General features: G+C 39.6%; 3 protein-coding genes across 3 annotated transcripts; all 3 read left to right on the top strand.

The window, feature by feature from the left end:
* Positions 1–603: 603 nt before the first annotated feature.
* On the top strand, positions 604–7,076 carry cdhr5a (cadherin-related family member 5a). The gene is made up of 14 exons (XM_067249126.1): positions 604–733; positions 1,259–1,431; positions 1,694–1,756; positions 1,998–2,087; positions 2,171–2,257; positions 2,372–2,476; positions 2,726–2,911; positions 3,323–3,413; positions 3,507–3,604; positions 3,962–4,168; positions 4,310–4,423; positions 4,529–4,595; positions 4,854–5,014; positions 5,675–7,076. The coding sequence occupies exons 1-14, from the start codon at positions 643–645 to the stop codon at positions 6,269–6,271; spliced, it is 2,130 nt and encodes a 709-aa protein (XP_067105227.1). The 5' UTR covers positions 604–642; the 3' UTR covers positions 6,272–7,076.
* Positions 7,077–8,805: 1,729 nt separating this feature from the next.
* Positions 8,806–14,777, top strand: ctsd (cathepsin D). Its single transcript, XM_067249082.1, has 9 exons — positions 8,806–8,965; positions 9,835–9,991; positions 11,605–11,728; positions 11,864–11,982; positions 12,146–12,345; positions 12,459–12,581; positions 12,739–12,883; positions 13,129–13,227; positions 13,495–14,777. Exons 1-9 carry the CDS (start codon positions 8,904–8,906, stop codon positions 13,654–13,656), a joined length of 1,191 nt encoding a protein of 396 aa, XP_067105183.1. The 5' UTR covers positions 8,806–8,903; the 3' UTR covers positions 13,657–14,777.
* Positions 14,778–16,616: 1,839 nt separating this feature from the next.
* Positions 16,617–19,635, top strand: LOC136955388 (troponin I, fast skeletal muscle-like). Its single transcript, XM_067249083.1, has 7 exons — positions 16,617–16,665; positions 17,433–17,464; positions 17,629–17,665; positions 18,037–18,165; positions 18,317–18,406; positions 18,675–18,854; positions 19,022–19,635. The coding sequence occupies exons 2-7, from the start codon at positions 17,457–17,459 to the stop codon at positions 19,106–19,108; spliced, it is 531 nt and encodes a 176-aa protein (XP_067105184.1). The 5' UTR covers positions 16,617–16,665; positions 17,433–17,456; the 3' UTR covers positions 19,109–19,635.
* Positions 19,636–22,356: the final 2,721 nt, after the last annotated feature.

The raw sequence follows: 22,356 nt of genomic DNA, 5'->3' as shown, positions 1-22,356 counted from the left end.
GGCTCAATGTGTGTGTGTGGCAGAGATAGTGTGTGAGTGAGCGGGTGACAGTGGGGAGGGTGTGTAGTGTGCTGACTGGGTGAAGCCGTACATGTGTTCCAGTATGTACCAGCGTTTTGGGCTTCTAAGGAGAGCAAGAGACATAGGAAGGTGGAAAGAGAAAAAAAAGAAGGGTTTATAGTTTATCACTTTTGTGACTCCACACAATAACATCTGAAATGCAGAAGTCATTTGCTCAGATTAACTCAGTATTACATTATGTCAAATAATATAAAAATCGCAACCATGTCATTTCATGGATTCCAACATCTAAATAATTTAATTTAGGCACAAAATAGTAAAGAGTCCTGAACCATTCGTGCATTCCATTGAAGGCCTTTGTGAGTGGAGCATGGGCACCAATACAGAATGACCCCTCTGACTCAAACAGATGCAAGTATTTTTGTAGGAGGCAGCAGTCCACTGTTGGCAAGCTCTTTAGGCAATATATGACCGTAAGATGAAGTCACAAACATTGCAACTGTAGTCGACTCCCACTCGCCAGGCTACACAGTCAGTGCTTTATGTGGAGAAGTACCAGCTGGTACCAAGGGTTCCTCCGTGTCCTGCTGACTTTATTTGTGGCGCGTCTGAAATCAGGACATGGAACAGATTCATAAGAGCAAAACTGTGAATATCTTCCTTGGCTTTCTGCTGGCTTTATCAATATGTTGTGTTTGTAAGGCCCAAAAACGTGAGTACTGCGAGAGCGCATTGTCTTTCTCTCTTGATGATGTCATCCTGGCCTGTTCAGGCACAAAACTTGCGGATGTTTTCGCTCAGACTTTCTTTTCTGGTTGGCTGGATTTGGAGACTTGCGTCTTACATGTCAGAATGATTTTGAGCTGATAGTATGAAATCTGAAAGGCCTTCAAACTGTTATTTGGTTTCCCATCTGGGATGGGAACAAATTATAGGTTTCCCATCTGGGATGCACATCACTTATTGAAAGTACTGACCACTCTTGATGCCCAATCAAATGTGCCTTTTTTCATTTAGACCAATGATGTGTGTATAGAATTACTCAAATTTAAGTATTCTGTATACATGAAGACATGAATAACACAACAACAGAACAAGGTGCAATGAGGCCTTCATGCCACCATGGCACAACCTGTGGATATGCCAAGCAATTGCGTACTTATAACTTGTCTTTGTTTATGTTGTTTCTCGGTCTGTTGAGCAATTTTTTCCAAAAACATTTTGTAATGTCTTTCAGTTTGTACAGTTTCTTCCGACCCTGTATTTATTCAAGAAAACAGCACAGTAGACCTGCTGGTTGCAAAAATCAACTCTAGCGAAGATGTAACACTAACCTTAACAGAAAATCCGGAGGAGGGTTTCTACCTGAAGGGTTCTGAACTCTGGGCTATAAAAGGATTGGATTATGAGGTATTATAAAAAGACAATGTTATTGTTTTGGAATATTTAACCTCACTTTATTTATCATGTGTCTTTGACCTGTAGGGCTACTTTAGTGACATGCAAAGCTATTGTGTAGTCGTCATATGAGATAAGTACACATGCAACTTTGTTCAGAAGGAAAGCTCTATCCAAAAAATGTCAGTGACATTCATGATTTTCTGTTCTGCATGCGAGTCTTGTGGAGTTAACAATTTTAAACTCAGTTATTTTATCTCCATCTGCTTCTCAGACCCTTCCCAGTGTAGACTCCTTCTTTGTACGGGTGCGATGCAACAGAACAGGCTCTAGATCTGTGAGTAGAGATGCCACCTGGACCTTTCTTAGTATCTGGTTTCAATACTTTTGGGCGGTCTGTCAAAAGTTTATGTCATTTTTCTTGATTTATGCACACATTTCTGCAAATCATGAGTAGATTAAAAATTACAATAAGCAGACCTGCAAGATAAGACTTGTTAGTAGGGTGTTAATGTTTTAAAGGCTTTGATGTTCCATTCAAGCTTTCTAATCAGACTATTCATCATGCACTTTTCAAGGTGAATGTGTCAATTGAGGTTTTTGTGGAAAATGTGAACGACAATCCACCAAACTTTGCTCAAAACCATTATGTTCTAAATGTGAATGAGGTAAGACATTTTCATTCTCTTGCACAATTACATAAGTAAAGGAAAGCTGACCAGAGCTTTAGCATTAACTCTGTCACTCATAGCTTTCCCCAGTCAATAGCAGCGTTGGACTGATAGAGGCCACAGACATTGATTCTGACCTACTGTACTACCGACTGGAATCAGCGATGGTAAGATAATATTTTGCTTTCTATGACCATACTGTATTTACCATTTCCTGTGGATAAAACAATTTCCCTCTATTTGCAACTTGTCTTTATTATTATTATTATTATTAATACCAGGACAAGTATTTCCGACTAGAGAATGTGAACACTCCAAAGATCCTTGTGCAAAACATTCTGGACTATGATGCAATCCAAAAGATTTCCCTTGTCTTGCATGTGCAGGTAATGTCAAAGCATTTTGAAGACATATTGGTTGCTCAAGTCTATAACATGGTAATATTAATTAATAACAATGCAACAATTGCCTCTCGATGCAACATAGTCCAACTTTAGTTCAATAATAACAGATAAAACTGTACAATGACAATGTTGGACTGACCTTTTTGTAATTCAATATTTAACAAACACCACTTCACCCACCAGGTGAAGAGTTACATCTGACCTTTGACCCTAAGTTACATCATTCCCCAGGACACCTATAATGGCTCAGCTTCCAGTGAACCCTTCTTCACTTCAGTCACCACTATAACGGTCAACGTTAAAGACATCGACAACCGCCCACCATGGTTTCAGCCCTGTGTACGGACCAACATTGGCCCAGCCAAGCTGTGTGTCAGCACAGGATACAAGGGCAAGGTCAATCTCACAGAGAGAGAGGTAAAGCCCATCGCTTCTCTTGACTGGTTTCACGACTAAAATGCATCATCACAGGATTAAATAGTACACTGTAATACTGATGAAGAGAGTTCATATAAAAGGCAATTCCAGATATTACTAACAATAAAATGAAAAGCATTTTATAATTCAAATATTCATAATTTGCTCATGCACTGTAGTTAATTACAACTTACATTTGAAACATACCAGAATGTGACTGAAATCACACCTTACCCAACAGTAATTGTAACTGATCTCATTCGACAGGGCTCTAATTATACAGTAATAGTAATTAATTTGTTAAATGAAAATCTGTAACATTCCATACTAGGCATGATCTGAAAGAGGTGTGAGTCTCAAAGTAATTTTTATGTTTCAGACATGAGTTCACACAATGCTTTTGATCCATAGGATGGAGCCTTGACTTTGGAGCCTGGTCCTGTATATGCCAAAGATGGGGATAGAAATAGAAGTGAGCAGATCAGCTACAGAATACTCAGAGGTAACTGGATGAATGGCTCTTCTAAAATACATTACGAAAATTAAACTTATAACAATATCTTATTGACAATATGTTGTGTATATTTTCATCTAGGGAACGAGGGAAACATTTTCCAGATTGATGAGGAGACTGGCAACATAACCATGGCCAAAGCTGCTGATATCGTAGGACTGATAACTCTCACTGTTCTGGTAACAATGTTATAATTTATTTTGTATGTGTGTTTTTACATCAGTGTAACGATACAGTGAGGACCACCTGTTTCTACAGCATCACTATCCCATCACTTCAGCCAGGAAGTGTTTGATTAGACATTTTTGCTCACTTAACTTTACCATTGTTCTCAGTGGAGAAAAAAACATCTGTACTGTTGATACTAATCTTCAAGGGCATACATATGAAATAACTAACCAAAGAAACTTAACTACTAGTTACATTAGTTCCTAATTACTAAATATATTTGGGGTGTAAGTTTGTTGTAAGTTAGAATGGCAGGGCGCTAATGTCGAGAGAGATTTGAAAAGTCTGAAAAGTCATTGGTTTTCAAGGCTTCCCAGGTCACAAACAGAGACCAGTTTGCCACCACAGCAGTGACCATCGAGGTGATGAAGAAGAGCAGAAATCCTCCTCGCTTCGAAAAGGACCGCTACGAAGGCTACATCTACAGCAACTCGGTACCCGAGAGCATGATCCTCCGAGACCGCACTTCCAACAGGCCCTTCAGAGTCAAGGCCCGGGATGAAGACTTTGCCACTGTAGGAATTGTCTAATTTGACATGGCATCTGTCAATGGGATAATCAATTTGTTATTAAAATCAAGTCTTCTGCAAGAAATCAATCAGACACGTCTCTATGTCTCTCTAAATCTGTCACTTTTCTCTCATTTTTTGTTTCAGGGTATCAACCCAGATGTGAAATATGAGGTGCAGTACAGCAGTTATGTCAACGTGACTACCGAGGGTTTTGTGATTCTGAAGAGAGTTGTCAAGACAGAGTCATTTGCATTGCAGGTCTGAGATACTTTGTCAACAATCAGTTTTTTTCATGAATTCAATGACATCAAAATGTTTTTGATTACATTAGGTTTTCTTGTTAATGTTATCATGGATGAGTAGCTGCGTGCGGTGGATGTCTCAACAGGGGAGTTTGGTACAACTGCCCTCTCAGTCCAGGTAATACCAGGTAAGACAATGAGTGACACAGAGAAAGGTAAATATCATGGGGAATGAAAGTATTCCTGTACATTGGTCATGTTTATATACACTTAGACTGGTGAGCAGACAATATAATAGAAATCATGTTAATAATTCCCAACTAGGGTGGTTAATGTCATTGTTTTCACTGTTCACTGTGAAATTGTAAGTTTGAAGGCTTGCTGCAAGACACTTCCTAGAGCACCACTGTATTCATTGTCACTTATTTCCCTGTTGACCTTTGCAGCAGTGGCAGTCCCATCCCCCTCTGGAGCGGGCTACCGTGCTGGTGACATGGCGCTTCTGGGCCTGATCATGGCGGCCGTGTTGGTCCTCTGTCTCATTGTGATTGGCTTCCTGATCTCTCGTCTGAGGAAGGGGAACACCAGTTTTCATAAGCTATCTGAGGTCAGCACTCAGAATCAGAATGGGTTTTAATCGCCATGAAAGTTTGCACAGACAAGGAATTTGCTTTGGCAGGAAGGTGCATACATTAAACATATAGGGATCTTAAAAATTAAATATGAGGTCTAACTATACTAAGAATGGGATTTATTCGCCATGAAAGTTTGCACAGACAAGGAATTTGCTTTGGCAGGAAGGTGCATACAATAAACATATACCTAAAATTTAAATATGTGGACTATCTATACATAAACTAGCAGTACTATGTGGATTTAGAATTAAAATAAGATATACTATAAAATAAAATAAAGTCCTTTGAGTTATGCTTCAAAACACTTTTTTCTGCCATTTCCCCAAATACCCTATCTCTCAATTGGTGAGGCAGTTCAATAGTGTTGAGTGGTGAACTGCCTACAAGCAAAGGGATTATCCTCAATGGCTGCATTAATATTTATCAGATGAAACACACAGAAGGGCTCTCTGTTAAAGAGAATAAATGAACCTACAGGAACGTTCCGAAGGCTGTAGCATCTGTGGCTGTGAACAATGCGCCCATGCTGTATCCTAAATACAGCATGGGCGCTGCTAAAATGACTAAATGTAAAATCCTATGGCTCATTAGATACTGTTTTAATGAGATCCTCTCACCTCCTGTCCTTGTAGTGCTTGGGTCCTTGTCTGCGGTTTGGTCAGCCCCAGGGTCAGCCCAAGGACACCATGCAGTACACCAACGACGGCTTCCAGAATGAGGGCGACATGGGCCGTGGGGGCTCCAGGCGCCTGGAAACAGCCAGCCCCAGGCGCACAGTGACCCCAGCTCGAGATAGAGTGATCCCCATGGAGCAGCGAAACCGCCACTGCTCTTCCTGTGGAGTATATGCTAACCACGTAGGCAAGGCTCGACCGGCTAGCTTCTCTGGGAGAGGGGCAAGACAGGGAGAGGAGTACGGAGTGAGATCAATCCTCAGCAAGGAGAGGAAGAGGGACGAGAGGCAGAAGACTGTGTGGTTCAAGGAAAATGAGGAGTCGTCGGAAATTGAGGTTGAGATCATCCCAGACTCTCTGGGCCAAGAGGAGAAGGCAACGGACGAGGTGGATGAGCAGGAGATGGAGGGGGGAGGTGAGAGCATGGCTACCCAGCAGACAGATTTGGGTGACGGGCAAGGGGAGGTGAGTGGGGGGCCTGTTCAAGAGCCTAAGGATCAACTCATTGCTGACTCGGCAGACCAAGGGGACGAGAAAAAGGAGGCGGATGGCTGAGATCATGGAAGCAGTGAATGTCTTCGAGCCTTAAAGAGAAAGCGTTTTACATGAAAAGTCGCTTTTGTAGAGATTGGACACAATGGATAAAATGCTGTTTTCATTTCACTTTTTCGATGATTTTTTGTAACAGTTTTTCACACTCCATAAAGGCTCCTGATGAAGCAGGACAGACTCAAGGAGACACTATTTATTTCTGGTGGGAATATCCTATATTTGTCAGCGTCTTTGATAATATTATAACCATCCTTTACATAGTATGTGTAGACAGTAAGTCTACAAGAGTAACAAGAAACAAAAGACAAGAGTACACAAAAGGGGGAAACCCATCACTCCTCAGTTCCGAAGAGTTGAAGTCTAATTTCAGATTTAGTTGTGAATGAAGTAAATGTACCGTAGTAGCGTTTTATAAATCATCTTAATTACCATGGAGTTTTACTAATGTGAGAAAAGACTTTTGGGGGTAAACGGGCATTTTCACTTTGCCACAACATGAAGTCTGGGAAGGAAGGAAATAATGTCTACTGAATACTACACATAGATATATATGTATATAACACACATGTTTGGGACTTGGGACATTTTAAGTTGTTTATTGTATCTGTAGATTGTATTTATTAAAAAAATTGTCAAGACACTCACGTATTGATTCTACCATTTATTGCAATGGAAATAGGTTTGTCTTTGGCGGTGTGGTTATGTCTAAGGGGGAACTCCCTGCCTTGGAGCATAGCTAGCATTCAAGTCCTCTGAAGGGGAAGGTCTGGACCTTCAATTAGAAAACAACTCCCCTGGAGAGCGCTGAAGCGAGACTATCTTGCTCCTCCCTCCCCCCCCCCCCCCCCCCACCGACATCTGTGGCTTGGTCTCTGCCCGGGTCATGACCAAGGATGTCTCCTGGCCAACACAATCTGCATAGGGAGAATCGGACTGATTGTGGCCTAGGTCGAGGGCGCCAACCCAGACCTACTCACACATTAACTTTCACCTACTACAGATATCACCACCCCCCCACCCCCATCCAACGCCTTCGCCTGCTTGTTTCCCCACGTGTTTTTGTAAATGTTGTTGTGCTTATGTGCTGAGGTTTTTGTCTGTTCCCACACTGTACTCCTCTAGGAGCATTGTCTGGGTGTTGCCTTTTTCTCTCCTCCTCTCTCCTCATGTTATGCTCGTCCTGTCTACCCCCTTGTCATGTTTGTGTATTAGAAACTGCAAGTGGCAGCTCGGATCTAAGATGGATTCGAGACCGCAGATAGAGTGCGGCTAGTTTGGTTTGTTAAACGTTTTAGATCAACACTTGTATTATTGTTTTTGTTGATTTTATGTAAAGCACTTTGAGCTGCAATTCTTGTATGAAAAGTGCTATATAAATAAAGTCTTACTTACTTACTTACTTACTTCAATTAACACACTTGCAGCTGATTGCGTGAGTGATGTCAGATGATGATACGACGCACCACTGCCCGAGTGCCATGCCATAACTAGCTCCGCCCATTTCCCTCAAGAAACTCACTTATTAGGTGCGTTCGACATGATGACCTGACTTCATGCAGCGCTGCAGCCGGCTGCAGGCGGCTGACTTGAAACAGTGAATTCTGGTTAGACTTTTTGTCCGACTTGAGAGGGCGCCGAGGCTAGGTCACTGTGACGTAGCCATACCAAGTACCGTGAGATCGATTCGAGAACTGCCGGCTGTGTAGCCCATAGACATATATACATGTCTATGGTGTAGCCGAGCGCATTTTCTCAAGAGCAACTGCAAGGGTTCTAATGACGACACAGCTATTTCATGATTGGCCAGACTCACACCCGACAACTTTGACGCGTGTTTTGTAATTATTCTGACACCTTCAGTTTCGCCAACGCTCAAATCTGGACCAAACAGTTTCATTGAATTAAACATTTGTTGAAGAAAGGGTTTTAGTGCGCCTCTTCACTAACGGAAAGACTAAGTTTAATTATAAATAAAGTAAAGTAAGCAAACAGCGCTTGATCGGCCATGACTGACGTCAACGCAGCAAACCACGAGAAGCTGGAATGTCCGACTTTACAGAGACGTTTTCAACTCCTCCCCGACTGCAAGCGGCTACTCTCGCCGGTCGTTTCATGCAACCGCAGCCCATGTCGAATGCACCTAATGCCATGTGACTAGTAGGCCTACTTGTCTCTGCGTTCTGATATATTTCAAAATATCTTGCGCGAGAAGCAATAAAACTAACAGTGACTGAGCACCCTTGGTATCACTTCTGTATTTATTTTTACCCCATGATCTTAACAGTTTTACAGTTTTTTGCTTTCGTTTTGGTGTAATTGATAATCACTGTCTGTCACATTTAAGCATGTGATTCTTCCACACTACATTTTAAATGAAAGGGCGCTATAATTTTTTGGGACATTACGCCCCTTTTTATTCTTGCACATTTGATCTAGCCTCAGTATTTCTGGAACGTGAAAAAAAAAAAAAAGTAGTTCTGGAACGTCACCCCAATCACATGATTATGACTCAGCGCTACCATCAGTTGATAAAAGGGCTGTTGTTGTTGATCACAGAAGTAGAACTGCGAGGTCATTGTGCTGGCTTTGAGAGTTGTAATTTGCTCAGCACAGATAGTTTACCTGCAGCTGTATAATGAAGATTCTGTACCTGTGTCTGTTTGCCGGACTTGCTTTGACTAATGACGCCCTTATTCGGTAAGTCACATTAGCTTACAAGTTGCTAGCAAGCTAGCTCCAGCTACATGGTCAAGCAATGCTGTTTTGTTGTTAGCTAGCGAGCAAGCTAAGTAGCTAGCTCTTTCCAAATTAAATGATCTAAGCTAGCAGTCAGTTACGTGCCTTTTAGCTACTAATGACAGTCAGGCAGTAGCTAGTAGTTGACTAGCCTCTAACGTTACATCAACAAAAATGTAACGTCAACGTTGACATTAGCTATGAATGGTGTTGTATTCTACTGGCGAACTAGCTTATTTTTCTTTATATAGTACATAGTGTGTCATATTACCAGTAGTAGTAGCCAGTTAGTTAGCTAGGCTAAGCTACACAGTTGGCCGTATGAAACCATATAGTAAAACTATTAAGCTAGCCAGTTATTTGCCTTTTTTAACTAGGCGTTACTGCGCAATGAGTGCACACACTATTAGTGAAAAGCTTTGTTGCTGCAAAATTGTTAGACAGTTTGTTGTGCAGTTAATTTGGCAACTCGACGTGAATGAAGGTACAGACGTCATTATGAAGAGAGCTTCGAAGCTCTGTCGAAGCACAGATCTGTGCTGTTGTCTTTATTGTGGAAGTCATTAACGCAGCAGTCTTGCTAGTGTTAGGCCCAGGTTGCAAACAGTGGCCAGCCAAATGCAACTCTTGTCGTTGGCATACCAAATAACAGGACTTTGGAACTCTTCTTTTCCCTTTAGGTTTCTGATGGTCAGTGCCACAGAGAACTGCAACAAGGAAACAGTCTGAGAGAAAGAATACAATGTCCAGGGTGACTGACTACGAAGCTTGCTGACCAAACGTTTCAAACAGATGTATTACACACTCTTCGCTTTCTGTTTCTCTCTTAGAATTCCGTTAAATAAATTCCGTTCCATTAGACGTCAACTAACCGACTCTGGAAAAAAAGCTGAGGAGCTTTTGGCTGGGCAACACTCCCTTAAGTACAACTTTGGCTTCCCATCCAGCAATGGGCCCACTCCAGAGACCCTGAAGAACTACCTTGATGTAAGCTGCTCCACACTCAACTAAGCAGTGACCTGTGGACTGTTAGTCTTTCTTTTTCCTTAATGCACTGTTTTGAAGCTAAAAGCCAAGCAGTAGGAGAAAATGCTACAAAGACTTTCTTGTGTGGCAATTTGTCAGGCCTTCCTTGTTAATCCTCCTTGACAAATTGGAATAGTACTGCTAGTAAAGCCGACTACCTCAACATCTATAATTGTAAGATTTCTGCTCCGATCAAATTTTACATTTGTCTTTGGTGGTAATCTCTTTTGTAGGGGTGTGACAGAAGAGTAACCTTGGTCATATGACTGGTGACTCAGATGGGACTGCTGAGCTGTAACCTTTCTTTTTCCTGACCAGTTGACACAAGCTTATATATATATATATATATATATATATATATATATATATATATATATATATATATATATATATATATATATATATATATATATATATATATATATATATATATATATATATATATATATATTTATATATATATATATATATATATATATATATTTATATATATATATATATATATATATATATATATATATATATATATATTTATATATATATATATATATATATTTATTTATTTATTTATTTATTTATTTATACTGCAGCATAAATACAGTGCAATGTTGATAATTTGTCTTTTCATTTTAATATCTCAAAATGTTTTGCTTACTTTTGAATTCATTTGTGCCTAAGAATTTTCCACAGAACTGTTGTATATGCGCGTGTGCATAGTGTCACAGTAAAAAGTGTAAAAAAGCTGCAGAGTTTAGGCCTCTGCAGCTTTTCTACAACAATAGATGATTCCCAATCACATGATAAACCATTCAGTCTTGTGCTAATCACAGGGCATGAATCTACCCCCCGTCTCTTGGTCAGGCCATTTAAATACAGGGTAGCTAATGTTGAGAAGCACTGTCATTTTTGCCGAAATACCTACCCCCCGGTAGTAGTCAGGTAGCGCGTTCATATGTATTGGAGGACTTTTAAGGGACGGGATGGGATATTTTTGGTTTAAATCCTTTCACCCTTGAGTTAAAATTGCTACGTCCTCAAAATGTACCCATCTTGCCTTTTAATAGCAACTTTTACCAAGTAAAGCTTGCTATTTGTAAGCTGTTGGAAGAAAGCTTACATGTACTGTTTTTCAATGGAGAGTGTTTTTTTAGAACCAAACAGGGATAACCTAATCTAGAAACTCTGGTTGAATATCGTCTAGAAAGCCTATTAGTCATTAAGTAATAGCCCTGTCTTGCATACAGTCATGTGAGGAGGAAATTGAGTCAGGCGTAGGAAGTGTCATAATTTTTTTGCTGAGAAATGTGCTTTGAGCCAGTAGCTGACCATTGGAGCATTAAGGGGCTAAATAACAGATTTATATTCTTTGAAAGTATTTAGTGACACAGTTGGAAGCCCTTTTAGTGATAGTCATAGAATTTGTTTTGCTGAAGTCGAGACCTGACAGGAACAGGCATGGTTTTGCAAAAGCACCCATACCTACCCTTTCTGCTGTGGTGCGTATGTTTACTGTGCTTTACAGAAAACACACAAGACTATTGAACCACAATGCTTGTGTTGTTCTGTGTGTTTAGGCCCAGTACTATGGAGAGATTGGCCTGGGAACCCCTGCACAGCCCTTCACTGTGGTGTTTGACACAGGCTCTTCCAACCTGTGGGTACCCTCAATACACTGCTCCTTCACTGACATTGCCTGTCGTAAGTATGCTACACAGACTTGGAACTTTCACTGACTCAAGCACACACAATAGCTGAGCTCAGGACTATTGAGTAAGACAGTGAACCTGAAGCTTGTTATGCAAAACACTAACAGTGCGACTTGTCCCCTCACAGTACTTCACCACAAGTATAATTCTGCCAAGTCCAGCACATATGTGAAGAATGGAACTGATTTTGCCATCCAGTACGGCTCTGGTAGTCTGTCTGGATACCTCAGCCAGGACACATGCACGGTATGACAACCACAACCATTGATCTTTATAGATGTTTATGCTTGATTGAGAGGATGTGTAAACACTGGGTTGGTTCCAGTGAGACTTTTAATGACTGCATGGTCTCTTTGTTTGTCACTCTATCTCTGCATGTGCCTGTTTCTGTCTCCTTTTGGGTTGTCAGATTGGTGACCTATCGATTGAGAAACAGGTGTTTGGGGAGGCCATCAAGCAGCCTGGGGTTGCCTTCATCGCAGCCAAATTCGACGGCATCCTGGGCATGGCCTACCCGCGCATCTCTGTGGATGGAGTGGACCCCGTCTTTGACAACATCATGAGCCAGAAGAAAGTTGACCAGAACATCTTTTCCTTCTACCTGAACAGGTGACACAGAGACGCAAGCTTTATTTTAGGTGGCGAAAAATATGATAATATGGGGAGAATTCTGAAGTGTTGATATGAATGTCAAACAACTGTTTGTGTGCGGGCGCATCCAGAAACCCTGATACCGAGCCTGGTGGTGAGCTACTGCTGGGAGGAACCGACCCCAAATTCTACAGCGGAGACTTCCACTACCTCAACATCAGCCGCCAGGCCTACTGGCAAATCCACATGGATAGGTCAATAAAGACGATTAGGCATTTTGCTGTCTTCATGTTTGTGGGGGGGGGGGTACATTATCTCCTCTTTTTTTTTATATTCTCCCATTTACCGATTACAGTTAGTAAAGCAGTTCAAGTTCCCAGTTGTGAGACTGGATGTGGAACTGTGTTTCAGTATGGATGTGGGAAGCCAGCTGGCCCTGTGCAAGAGTGGCTGCGAGGCTATTGTTGACACCGGCACGTCCCTCATCACCGGCCCCGCGGCTGAGGTCAAGGCTCTGCAGAAGGCCATTGGAGCCACCCCGCTCATTCAGGGAGAGGTATGGATCTGAAATTCCTTTACCAAACTGGAGAGATCGACTTTGTATTTGTTTTCAAATTCCTAACTCATAGCATACTGGCCTTATATAGATACCGAATTGTGTAAACGTGTAGTAGTGCTGGGTTTATTTCATACAATGCTCTGCATTTGAGATGGCCTGCTTAGTTAAAAACTGTATTTCACTGTAGTTCACTAGGGGTTCTTCAGTGTTTCATTTATGAGGTATGTCTTGTGGTGTTGTAGTACATGGTGAACTGTGACAAGATCCCAACCCTTCCCATCATCACTTTTAACCTGGGTGGACAGGCCTACACTTTGACCGGAGAGCAGTATGTACTCAAGGTGAGTAGAACATTGGCTGAGATTGTCAATTATCAGGGATGACCAGCAGGGGGGGGCGCAGTGTCTCCATCTCCATAACAATAATCCACTGGAAAACCTACTCAAGTGGCATGTTGTAGCATGGACAAACTGTCAGGATTGTGTTTTGACTGTTTATTATTATTATTAAGAAATATTGAGTTTGGACCTTCAGGTATTATATTTAGATGATCGATCATAGGGCTTTGTGTCTGACTGAATGGATGTGTGTATCCTTCACCTCTTTAGGAGACCCAGGCAGGAAAGACCATCTGTCTGAGTGGATTCATGGGTCTGGATATCCCTGCCCCGGCTGGGCCCCTGTGGATCCTGGGGGATGTATTCATTGGCCAGTACTACACCGTCTTTGACCGTGATAATGACAGAGTTGGCTTTGCCAAATCCAAATAATCTTAATGCTCAAGAGAAGCAAAGTTCTTCAGTACGCAATGCGTTTTTTTTTTTTTTTTTTGACAAGATCAAAATTGCGAAGTATCTATGCTACACGAGCGCTTGTTGCTTTTAAGATCTGGAGTAGCAATAGTTTTGTTTAGATTTAAAATGCACTGAACTAGGGCTGCAACTAACGATTATTTTAATAATCGATTAATCTGACGATTCTTTTTTCGATGAATCGGATAAAAAACAAAAAAGCATTAACTTCCAACCCTTTATTCAAAAACAGAATTGACAGTGCAAAACATCTTCAGAATGTGCACAAACAAGCACACAATTTTGAAAAAGTTATTAATATTAGTCTGGATGTAATGCTATTTTCCAAGATGAGCAATTTATAGTTTTTTTAAAAACTTTATTGAAAATTGAAAGGTTGTGGAAGTAGGCCAGACTTGATTAGAATAATCTGGTGTATATTTAAGATTTGTTGACACAATTTTGAAAAAGGTTAAGATTTGCGAGGTCTTCCGAATGTGAGACGAATGTCGAATATGAAACTAACTTCACCTCGGTCAATGAACACACTGTTTCGATGTATTTAGTGTGAAATGCTTCCACACCTTGGGTCGTACTGATTTATCTGCCTCCGCCATGTGTTTCAGAACAACGTTACTCAACAACGTCTCTCCGATGGCCTTTCCTCTACCTCCGCTCCGCGCTCAACTAAACCTTTTTTCTAATACTTAAACATCTCCGCTACATATTGAGTGGTGTAATAATCGCGCGACACAACGAATCGATAATGAAATTCGTTGCCAACGCTTTTAATAATCGATTTAAATCGATTCGTTGTTGCAGCCCTACACTGAACAGAAAAATGTGTTTAGTTATTTGTGGATGTGTGGAGAAAGAACATGGTTATACTGTGGCGCACATGATCAGGGATTAGGTGATGGTATCAGCAATGCCCTTAACATCTGTGTGATCTTTTTTTTTTTTTTTATCAGGGACGAATTTTAAGAAGCTGAATTTTAAATTTGTTTTTGTGTATGTATTTAGACTATGAACATCTTGCTACTGACTTTTGTGATGTACATCAAATGATTTGAACTGAATAAAACAACTTTAAAATCAAACACTCATGCTTGTACTTCACAAACAAATATATTTTAATTATTTGAATACAACCCATAGGGCAATCTCAAATGACAGATTAAAAAAGAACAAACAGCTGCTTGAAGACAGCTGATTTATGATTGGGCTGGCATTTCAGGATGAAAGTGCATGGCCTATTGGCCTGACAAGGACCTATTTCTATAACGAGAACGCTGCCCTACACACTGGCTTGGCAGTAATCTGTCTTAATCCTCATCTTTCTGTTTTCTCATCTTAGAGGTGAGATATGATACTCTTGTCATTTTCTAGTGAATGTGCTCAATGTGGATATCTTTTGGGGTGTGCAGACAGTTAAGAGTTTCATACGTTTATACTTACATTCCCAAATGCAATATTGTTGAAGTTGATGTATTTGTTATTTAAAGTGAATTTATGAACTGCTGTCTTGTACTTCTACTTGATACAGTAGTTGTAGATAATAACAATACAGCAAAATGGATCGATGTTATGTTACTGAAATACATTTTAAATCTAGTAAGTAATTAGTATTATTACTATATTAATTTACAATAAAATAACTTTTTTTCCTGCATGTTTAAATTACATTCAAACTACATTCCAAATGATACATTCGGAATGTAGTTTCAAGAGTTATATTTGTTTATCCATATTATTTACTGTATTATTTCAATATTAGTGTATAATACAAAGGTCAGTGGATGAACTATATGTGTATCATTGATAATTGCAGGTCTTTGTAGAGTCCTGATTCAATGGGTGCTGTGTTTTTACTAAAGTTGTCTGACATCAAAACATGGATAGATGACATATCCACATCCTACGGCCAGGATGTTACTTGCTCTAGCCAGTGCTGACCCTAACACACGTGCATCACTTGGGAAGCTGTCGATCAGCTTCATCCTAATTGGATCAATAAACATGACCAGTTTAGAAGACAGCTGGTGTTGTCACTGAAGACGGCTCTGTGAGGTCAAGCAAAGCGGAAAAAGTTCACAGGGCACTTATTTTTACCTACTTTTTACATCTGAGTTAGCTCATTCCTGTATTCTATTATTTTAACACAACCTCTTTTTATACATTTTAAGAAATGTGTTCATTGATTTATGTGGTTACAGTTTTATTTCCCCATAAATGTTTTTGCTGTCTACTTTCACTTCAATATCATTTCTGAAGTAGAACAAACATCTTCCACCCATGCAGGATTTATCTTTATGGATTTATAAATAAACACTTACATTAAAGTTTTCTTGTTATTTGAAAGTACTGTGTGAAAGGCAACGTACCTAATTGAGTTTACTATTTATTACATTGTGGAACAGACTAGAAGTAAAAAATGTCATCCAATGTGTGCAAAATTAGACATAGACATTATACATAGACCTTAGAGTTGCTTTTTTTTAATATACCCCAAAAGAAGATAACCTGACCACAACCGCAAAAGGACAAAGCTGTTCTCAGAGTGGTGCTTAACCCATTCAATGCACAGGTATATTTGTGTAATATGTTTTCACAACTTAATAACATATTAGATGTACTCATATGTTGATCCTGCTGTTACATTGCCTATTACACAGTTTTGTATTAATGCAATTACACTGTAACAAGTTAGAATTTAATTTGTTAGTGAAAAATGCTATATTGCAACTATATTCTTACTAGTGTCAACTGATACCATTGTTGATTTTGCAACTACTGATTCTTGAGGACATTTCATGGAGGATATTCCTGGGACACACTAGACCATTGGTGTAAGGATGTCTGGACGTCCATAAACAGTGCACTGATCCTAGAACTGCCCTATATATACCCTCATCATACATCTTCTCACTTGTTTGCCAGTCACACACCTCCCTCTGTCCCAACAGAACTGCTCTTCTTCACTCATAGGTGAGATTATTTCCATTCCTTTATGTATGCTTGACTTGTTTATCATCAGGTTTTATGTATCATGTGTTTTCCAATAAACAGATAGTTATACTATCTGCACACAGATGTCTGAGAAGATGGGTGGGGTTGGTTTATATCCACAAAAGAGTATGCTTTTATTGATAGCTCACAGCGGGGTCAGTGCCCACCTTGGCAGTGGGTTTTTGGTACTACATTTACTACATTTAAGATGTGAAAATGGTTGTCTGATAAAACACACCGTCCTCAGTTGCTGTAATTTATTAAATCAATGGATAGATGTACAATTAAAAATGAATTCAGTTAAATAGATTAATTCTAATAAATTTATTTAGGTAAAAACAAAATATTTTAAATAGGTAAATAATTGTCATACCTACTTCATTGTGTCAATATCCCAAAAGTAGTTGCGTCACTTGCAATCTAGTCTAAACTATTCAGAGTAGGGGCACCCAGTGGGACCTTTTGATACGTTTTGTCTTGGAAGACTGAGAAAGAAAAATTCCAATGAAGGCAGGACCATTCTCAGCTGTTGTGGTTTTGGGGTGTGCATGTGTGACCACCTCAGTGAGGAATTCACTGAATGAGCATCATATGAAGACAACAGATGCTCCACACCCTTTCCAAATATAGAAATGTTTTTTGCTTTAACAAGGTTTCAAAGTCTGAAGATAAAACATGTCTTAAAACTCTGGAGGATAGGAACACAGGCAAAAAACATATAACAAGTAAACCTTTTCTATTCAAAGGGAGGGTCTCAACCACCAGCAAAGATGTCTGAGTAAGTGAGAATTCTGGTATTGTTTTCTCAAATGCTTAGCTATAGTGCTTTTGAGAATCAATGGTAGCATAGAGACAGCAAATGAGTGGCATTGATTAGATAACCTACCTTTGGTTATTACATTTTACATAATTGTATTCTTTGTTCCCTCAACTTCTTTAAAGTAAAAAGATGACATCAAGCCGCAGGCATCATCTGAAGGTAAGTACACAAATGTAGACATGAACAAAGTGAAGTTGAACCCCCCTCACTGAGTAAAAAGTTAATATGGCATTTTAAAATGTCTATGGACAATTGTATTTCATTCACTGTTCAGAGTTTTCAGAGCTCTAGATTAAACCATGTCTGTAACAGTAGTCACCACAGCAATATAACCAAGAGCAATAATAATCTGTTTAAACTGCCTTTTTTGCTGTTTAGTTATTTCTCCATTACTGAAAACTATGCAATCCCCATGAAACCATACGCAGTCCCCATGACGCCATCAAATCTAATATAATAGTTAATCTGGCCTTGTGCAAAGATACTGTGTAACTGGCCACAGTAACCCTTGTATCTGATCTATGTTCCAGAGTTTAATACTCCACATAGGTCACAAATGGTTGGAGCAAGAGGCCATCAAGGCTGTGGAAGAGAAGCATAGATACATGGAGGAGAACTGCCCTGTTTTATCCCTCCCCGGAAGCATGCTGGAGCTGCAGGTACTCTCCATCTGGTGAAAGTCATCTGGATTTCTTGGGGCCCACATTATATCTGTCCATTATCTGCTAAGGTTGTATATTATCTGCAACTGCCATATACTGGTAGTCTGCAAGGTGATTTTATCTCAACAATTCTTTACTTTTTCTCTAGGATCTGTGCAAGAAGCTCCATCATCAGATTGATGTTGTTGATGAGGAGAGATATGACATGGAAAACAAGGTCACCAAGACCAACAAGGAGGTGTAGCTTTTTTCCAACTATTTACATAGTAATCATTTTTTGTTTTACGTATTCCTATGTATTCCATTCTTCATACTTACAAGACACACATTGTCTATTCTTCAACGATAATAGTTCAAGGGTAATTTACAGTATACAGTATACAATATGTTTTTACCATATATTCATATTTTTTTATATTTGACAAAGGCTACACATTTTGTGAATTAGTTTGATCCTGCCAGTAGAAGGAGGGCTTGTCTGAATTTATTTTTATCTCTATGAACAGATTGAAGATTTGAAAATAAAAGTGCAGGACCTGAATGGAATGAAGTTCAAGAAGCCTGCCTTGAAGAAAGTGCGAATGTCTGCTGATGCTATGCTTGCTGCTCTGCTGGGCTCTAGACACAAAGTAGATCTGGATCTGAGGTCCCACTTAAAACAAGTTAAGAAGGAGCACAAGGAAGAGGTGGGTCAACCAAACTTGCACAGTTATTCAGTCATTACCTTTCAAAGAAGAGCTAATTTTAACTCTAGGTCCTTAGCTTACAGTATCTTCACATTTATTAAGGCAGTACTAGCAGATTTTTACTATGACGCTTAATCACAGCATTCATGTCTTCTCTTACACAACAGGAAATACAGACCGGTGATTGGCGAAAGAACATTGAAGATAAGGCTGGTATGGACGGAAGAAAGAAGATGTTTGAGTCTGAGGCTTAAATCCTTTCTAAATGTCTAAATACATTCAGTTGCAATCATATACTTACATGATCTCTTGTATGTCATTATGAAGTTTATTATGTTCTCTTCCCAACCTCTGTAAAGTAATTAGTGCCTGCCCCCCAGGTTTTAGATGATGTAAAAAAAATCTTTTGTGTCTATGTTCAATGTGTTAGACTCTAGACAGCCCACACAGTATACAGTAGCATACTGCATTAGTATGTAATAAAAAGCAACAGAGGAGTTTGTAACAAGTTCTGTATCAGTTGCAATACATTCAAGCATTACAAACCAGTTGCAGCTGATGCAAGCACATTTTCGTAAGCATACCAAACTTCATTTGGTAAACGAAATACTGAACGAAACATTGTCTTTGGATGTAAAAATGGGGATAGGTAGAGTTCATTGTTAAAGCATTTTCCTGCAGATTAAGAGGTCACAGGTTAAAAACTCCCCCTGTACGTCGCTTTGGGTAACAGTGTCTGCTAAACTAGTTTATGATCATGTAATAAACTTGACTGGTCTGAGATTCTCCTCCACAAGATGGCACAATGTGAACAAGCATCAGTGTAGTGCTCTGGCACATATGCACACATACATACTCACAATAACTATACATTACTGTTGTGTCGATAGTTCTCTTCCAAATATCATGATTTAAAAGGGACATATCATCACCTTCCTTTTAATGTACTCATTTGCACCTCTCTCTTTTTCTGAATCTCACTCTCTCACACACAAACACACACCACACAAAAACACATATAAATGGAAACGTATCAAACATGCAGAATGTTACAGTTATACCCAGTTGCCTTTTGTAGCACCATCTCATTGAGAGATAATGTGAAATGTTTCTAGGAACCCATGATTAACTTCTCGTTCAGTGTGACCAATTTAAGCATCCTCTAAACTCTAAAAGTCCTCCAAACTTTCCTTCTATGGTGAATCAATGAATCAAGTGTCTGCCAATACACCCTTCTTCCTCCTTTTTCAATGTGATCCTAAAAAGCTTAAGGAGCTCAAATAGACTGCTACGCTGGGTGCCCTTCTTCAGTATGACCCTATAGTAAGGGGCCCAAGACAGTGGGCGGATTCTTCCACCACAATATCTTTGGAGTGACTGATGCCCAGAGGAACCAGTGCTTCTACTTCTAACAACAATTTAGAGGATTTCAAAGAGAAGAATACTGTTACAACCATCATAGATAGCCATTTTACGTAATTTTTTTTTTGGGGGGGGGGTTGTCTGATGATATCTGTGTGGATGACAGTATAGGTTTATGTGTTAAAGGTGTTGTGCTGACATGAACTAAAGGAAACTAAAAGATCTTTGAGAGGTTCTCCTTTACTCTGGGTTCACACAAAAGTCATTATTTATGGACAGAGTTCCAGTTCAGAGGCCCAGTGTCCTCTCTTTACCAGCAGGGGGAATAAGTGTGCTCTACATTCACCTCTGCAACGGTAACCCTCAACTAACCCACATTGTGCCTGAGCATAGCACACACACATCAATACTACTGAGGGTTTATGTGTGAGGGGCGTCAGTCCACTATCACATTATCATTGTCTTCATGTTCCATTAATACTAGTTAGTGGTAGAACATGTCACATTGTTTGTTTAGTCTTGTTTAGTGTCGATACCCTCCCAATGTAAAAACCAATATGTCATTAAATGTAATATCCTCAATAACATTCCTTTATGGGTTTTAATGAGGCTAAATTAAAGAAGAATTAAGTCATGTAAACTCCTACAGTAGCTCACATTTGAATAACTAACTTCAAGCAAAGTCCCTGATTGAGGATCAACCTTCACAAAAGAGGACTTTTTAAGACTCCTTAGATGTTGAAAAGTTTTAATTTCTATACATGGTTAACATAACACACATGATGCAGAAGCAGCAGGGGATTATCTCTAATGTCAGTTTTCAGGATGGGAAGGACAAGAGACCTTTAATCTGAGGTTAGATTGGGGAGTTTGACAAGAGTAGAACATAGTAGTTTTATGAAAAATATTGTTCCATCTAAAACAGAAGGAGAAACACTTTATGGCATTTGAGAAAGTTTGAAATCACAGTTTGAGGTGGAAGTGAAATGGTTGTTTACTACAAGTATTTTTGGCCTTGAGTGTGGACACTGTGCCCGAAAACACATCCCACGAAAGATAGCCTTGGCTGACAATCACATGTAACACTGCCAATATTACACTCCTTCAGGGAAGACAAATGGGACAGAAATTAGGAAAGGAAAGAGAAAGGTGAGAGAGAATAAAGTTTGATATGATGAAACCACTGTAATGATGTGCTTTGTAAGGTAAATAACCAATTGAAAACATGCATTTCCATTTGCTGGGGTGTTTGCGTAAACACCCCTCAATTTCTTACTGTTTAAGCTGGTGTGTAAGTGACCTCATATCAAACACACCACTCAAGCAACTACAAGTGGATGCTCCAAAATGGTTAGGTTGTTCATAGTAAACTATTTTGTTGAAATCATTTCATATTTAGTACAGTATTTTGTGTTACCCTAAATGACAGTCACTACCAGTACGTGTTTGATAAACTTAATAGACATCATAGAGACAAAATCCTTTAAGCTGAGGTGTTTGACAAGGACAAATGGATACAAAAATAATCTTGTTTTACCCTGACTATATCCATTTTGGTGACCTTGAGTGATCTCTATTATTACATATGGAGAGTTCAGTTTTTAATTTCAGTTAAGCAGCTGTTCTATTTACTCTCCAATGTTGTTTTAGAAATACAAGTGGAAACAGCTGATGGGATTTTTTGGAATGAACACACACAAAACAAAATCATATGTACAGTATGCACACAGACGCTGTCTCTCAACAATACTGTAGGAAAAGCTAAATCTGTGGGACTTTGAACTTTTCTGTGCTGGGGTATTGGTTCCACTGGTTCTGATCACAAACGCCAATGCAATATTGCATAGGCCTATACAAAATTTTACTATACATACTATTTATTAATACTTTTCTAACATACATTTTCATCATATATTGCACTGTGACTTGACCAGTAAACGTCAAGTCACAAGTTTTAGTGGCCTCAATGCTATGTGCTGCTGCTTTGACTCTGTTTTTCCCCGAACCCTGCTTTACAAGGGACCTGGCAACTCCAATGGTTTGGTGTGGGGGGTTGAGGCACCAGACAAGGATGCCCATTGGGTACTGAGTGATTCCTTTGTCCAACAGCAGCCTTACATGTAATCATGAAAGAATTAGC

Source organism: Osmerus mordax, chromosome 13 (assembly GCF_038355195.1).
Source record: "Osmerus mordax isolate fOsmMor3 chromosome 13, fOsmMor3.pri, whole genome shotgun sequence".
Classification (NCBI taxonomy): domain Eukaryota; kingdom Metazoa; phylum Chordata; class Actinopteri; order Osmeriformes; family Osmeridae; genus Osmerus; species Osmerus mordax.
This window is presented reverse-complemented; position numbering and strand designations above follow the sequence as displayed.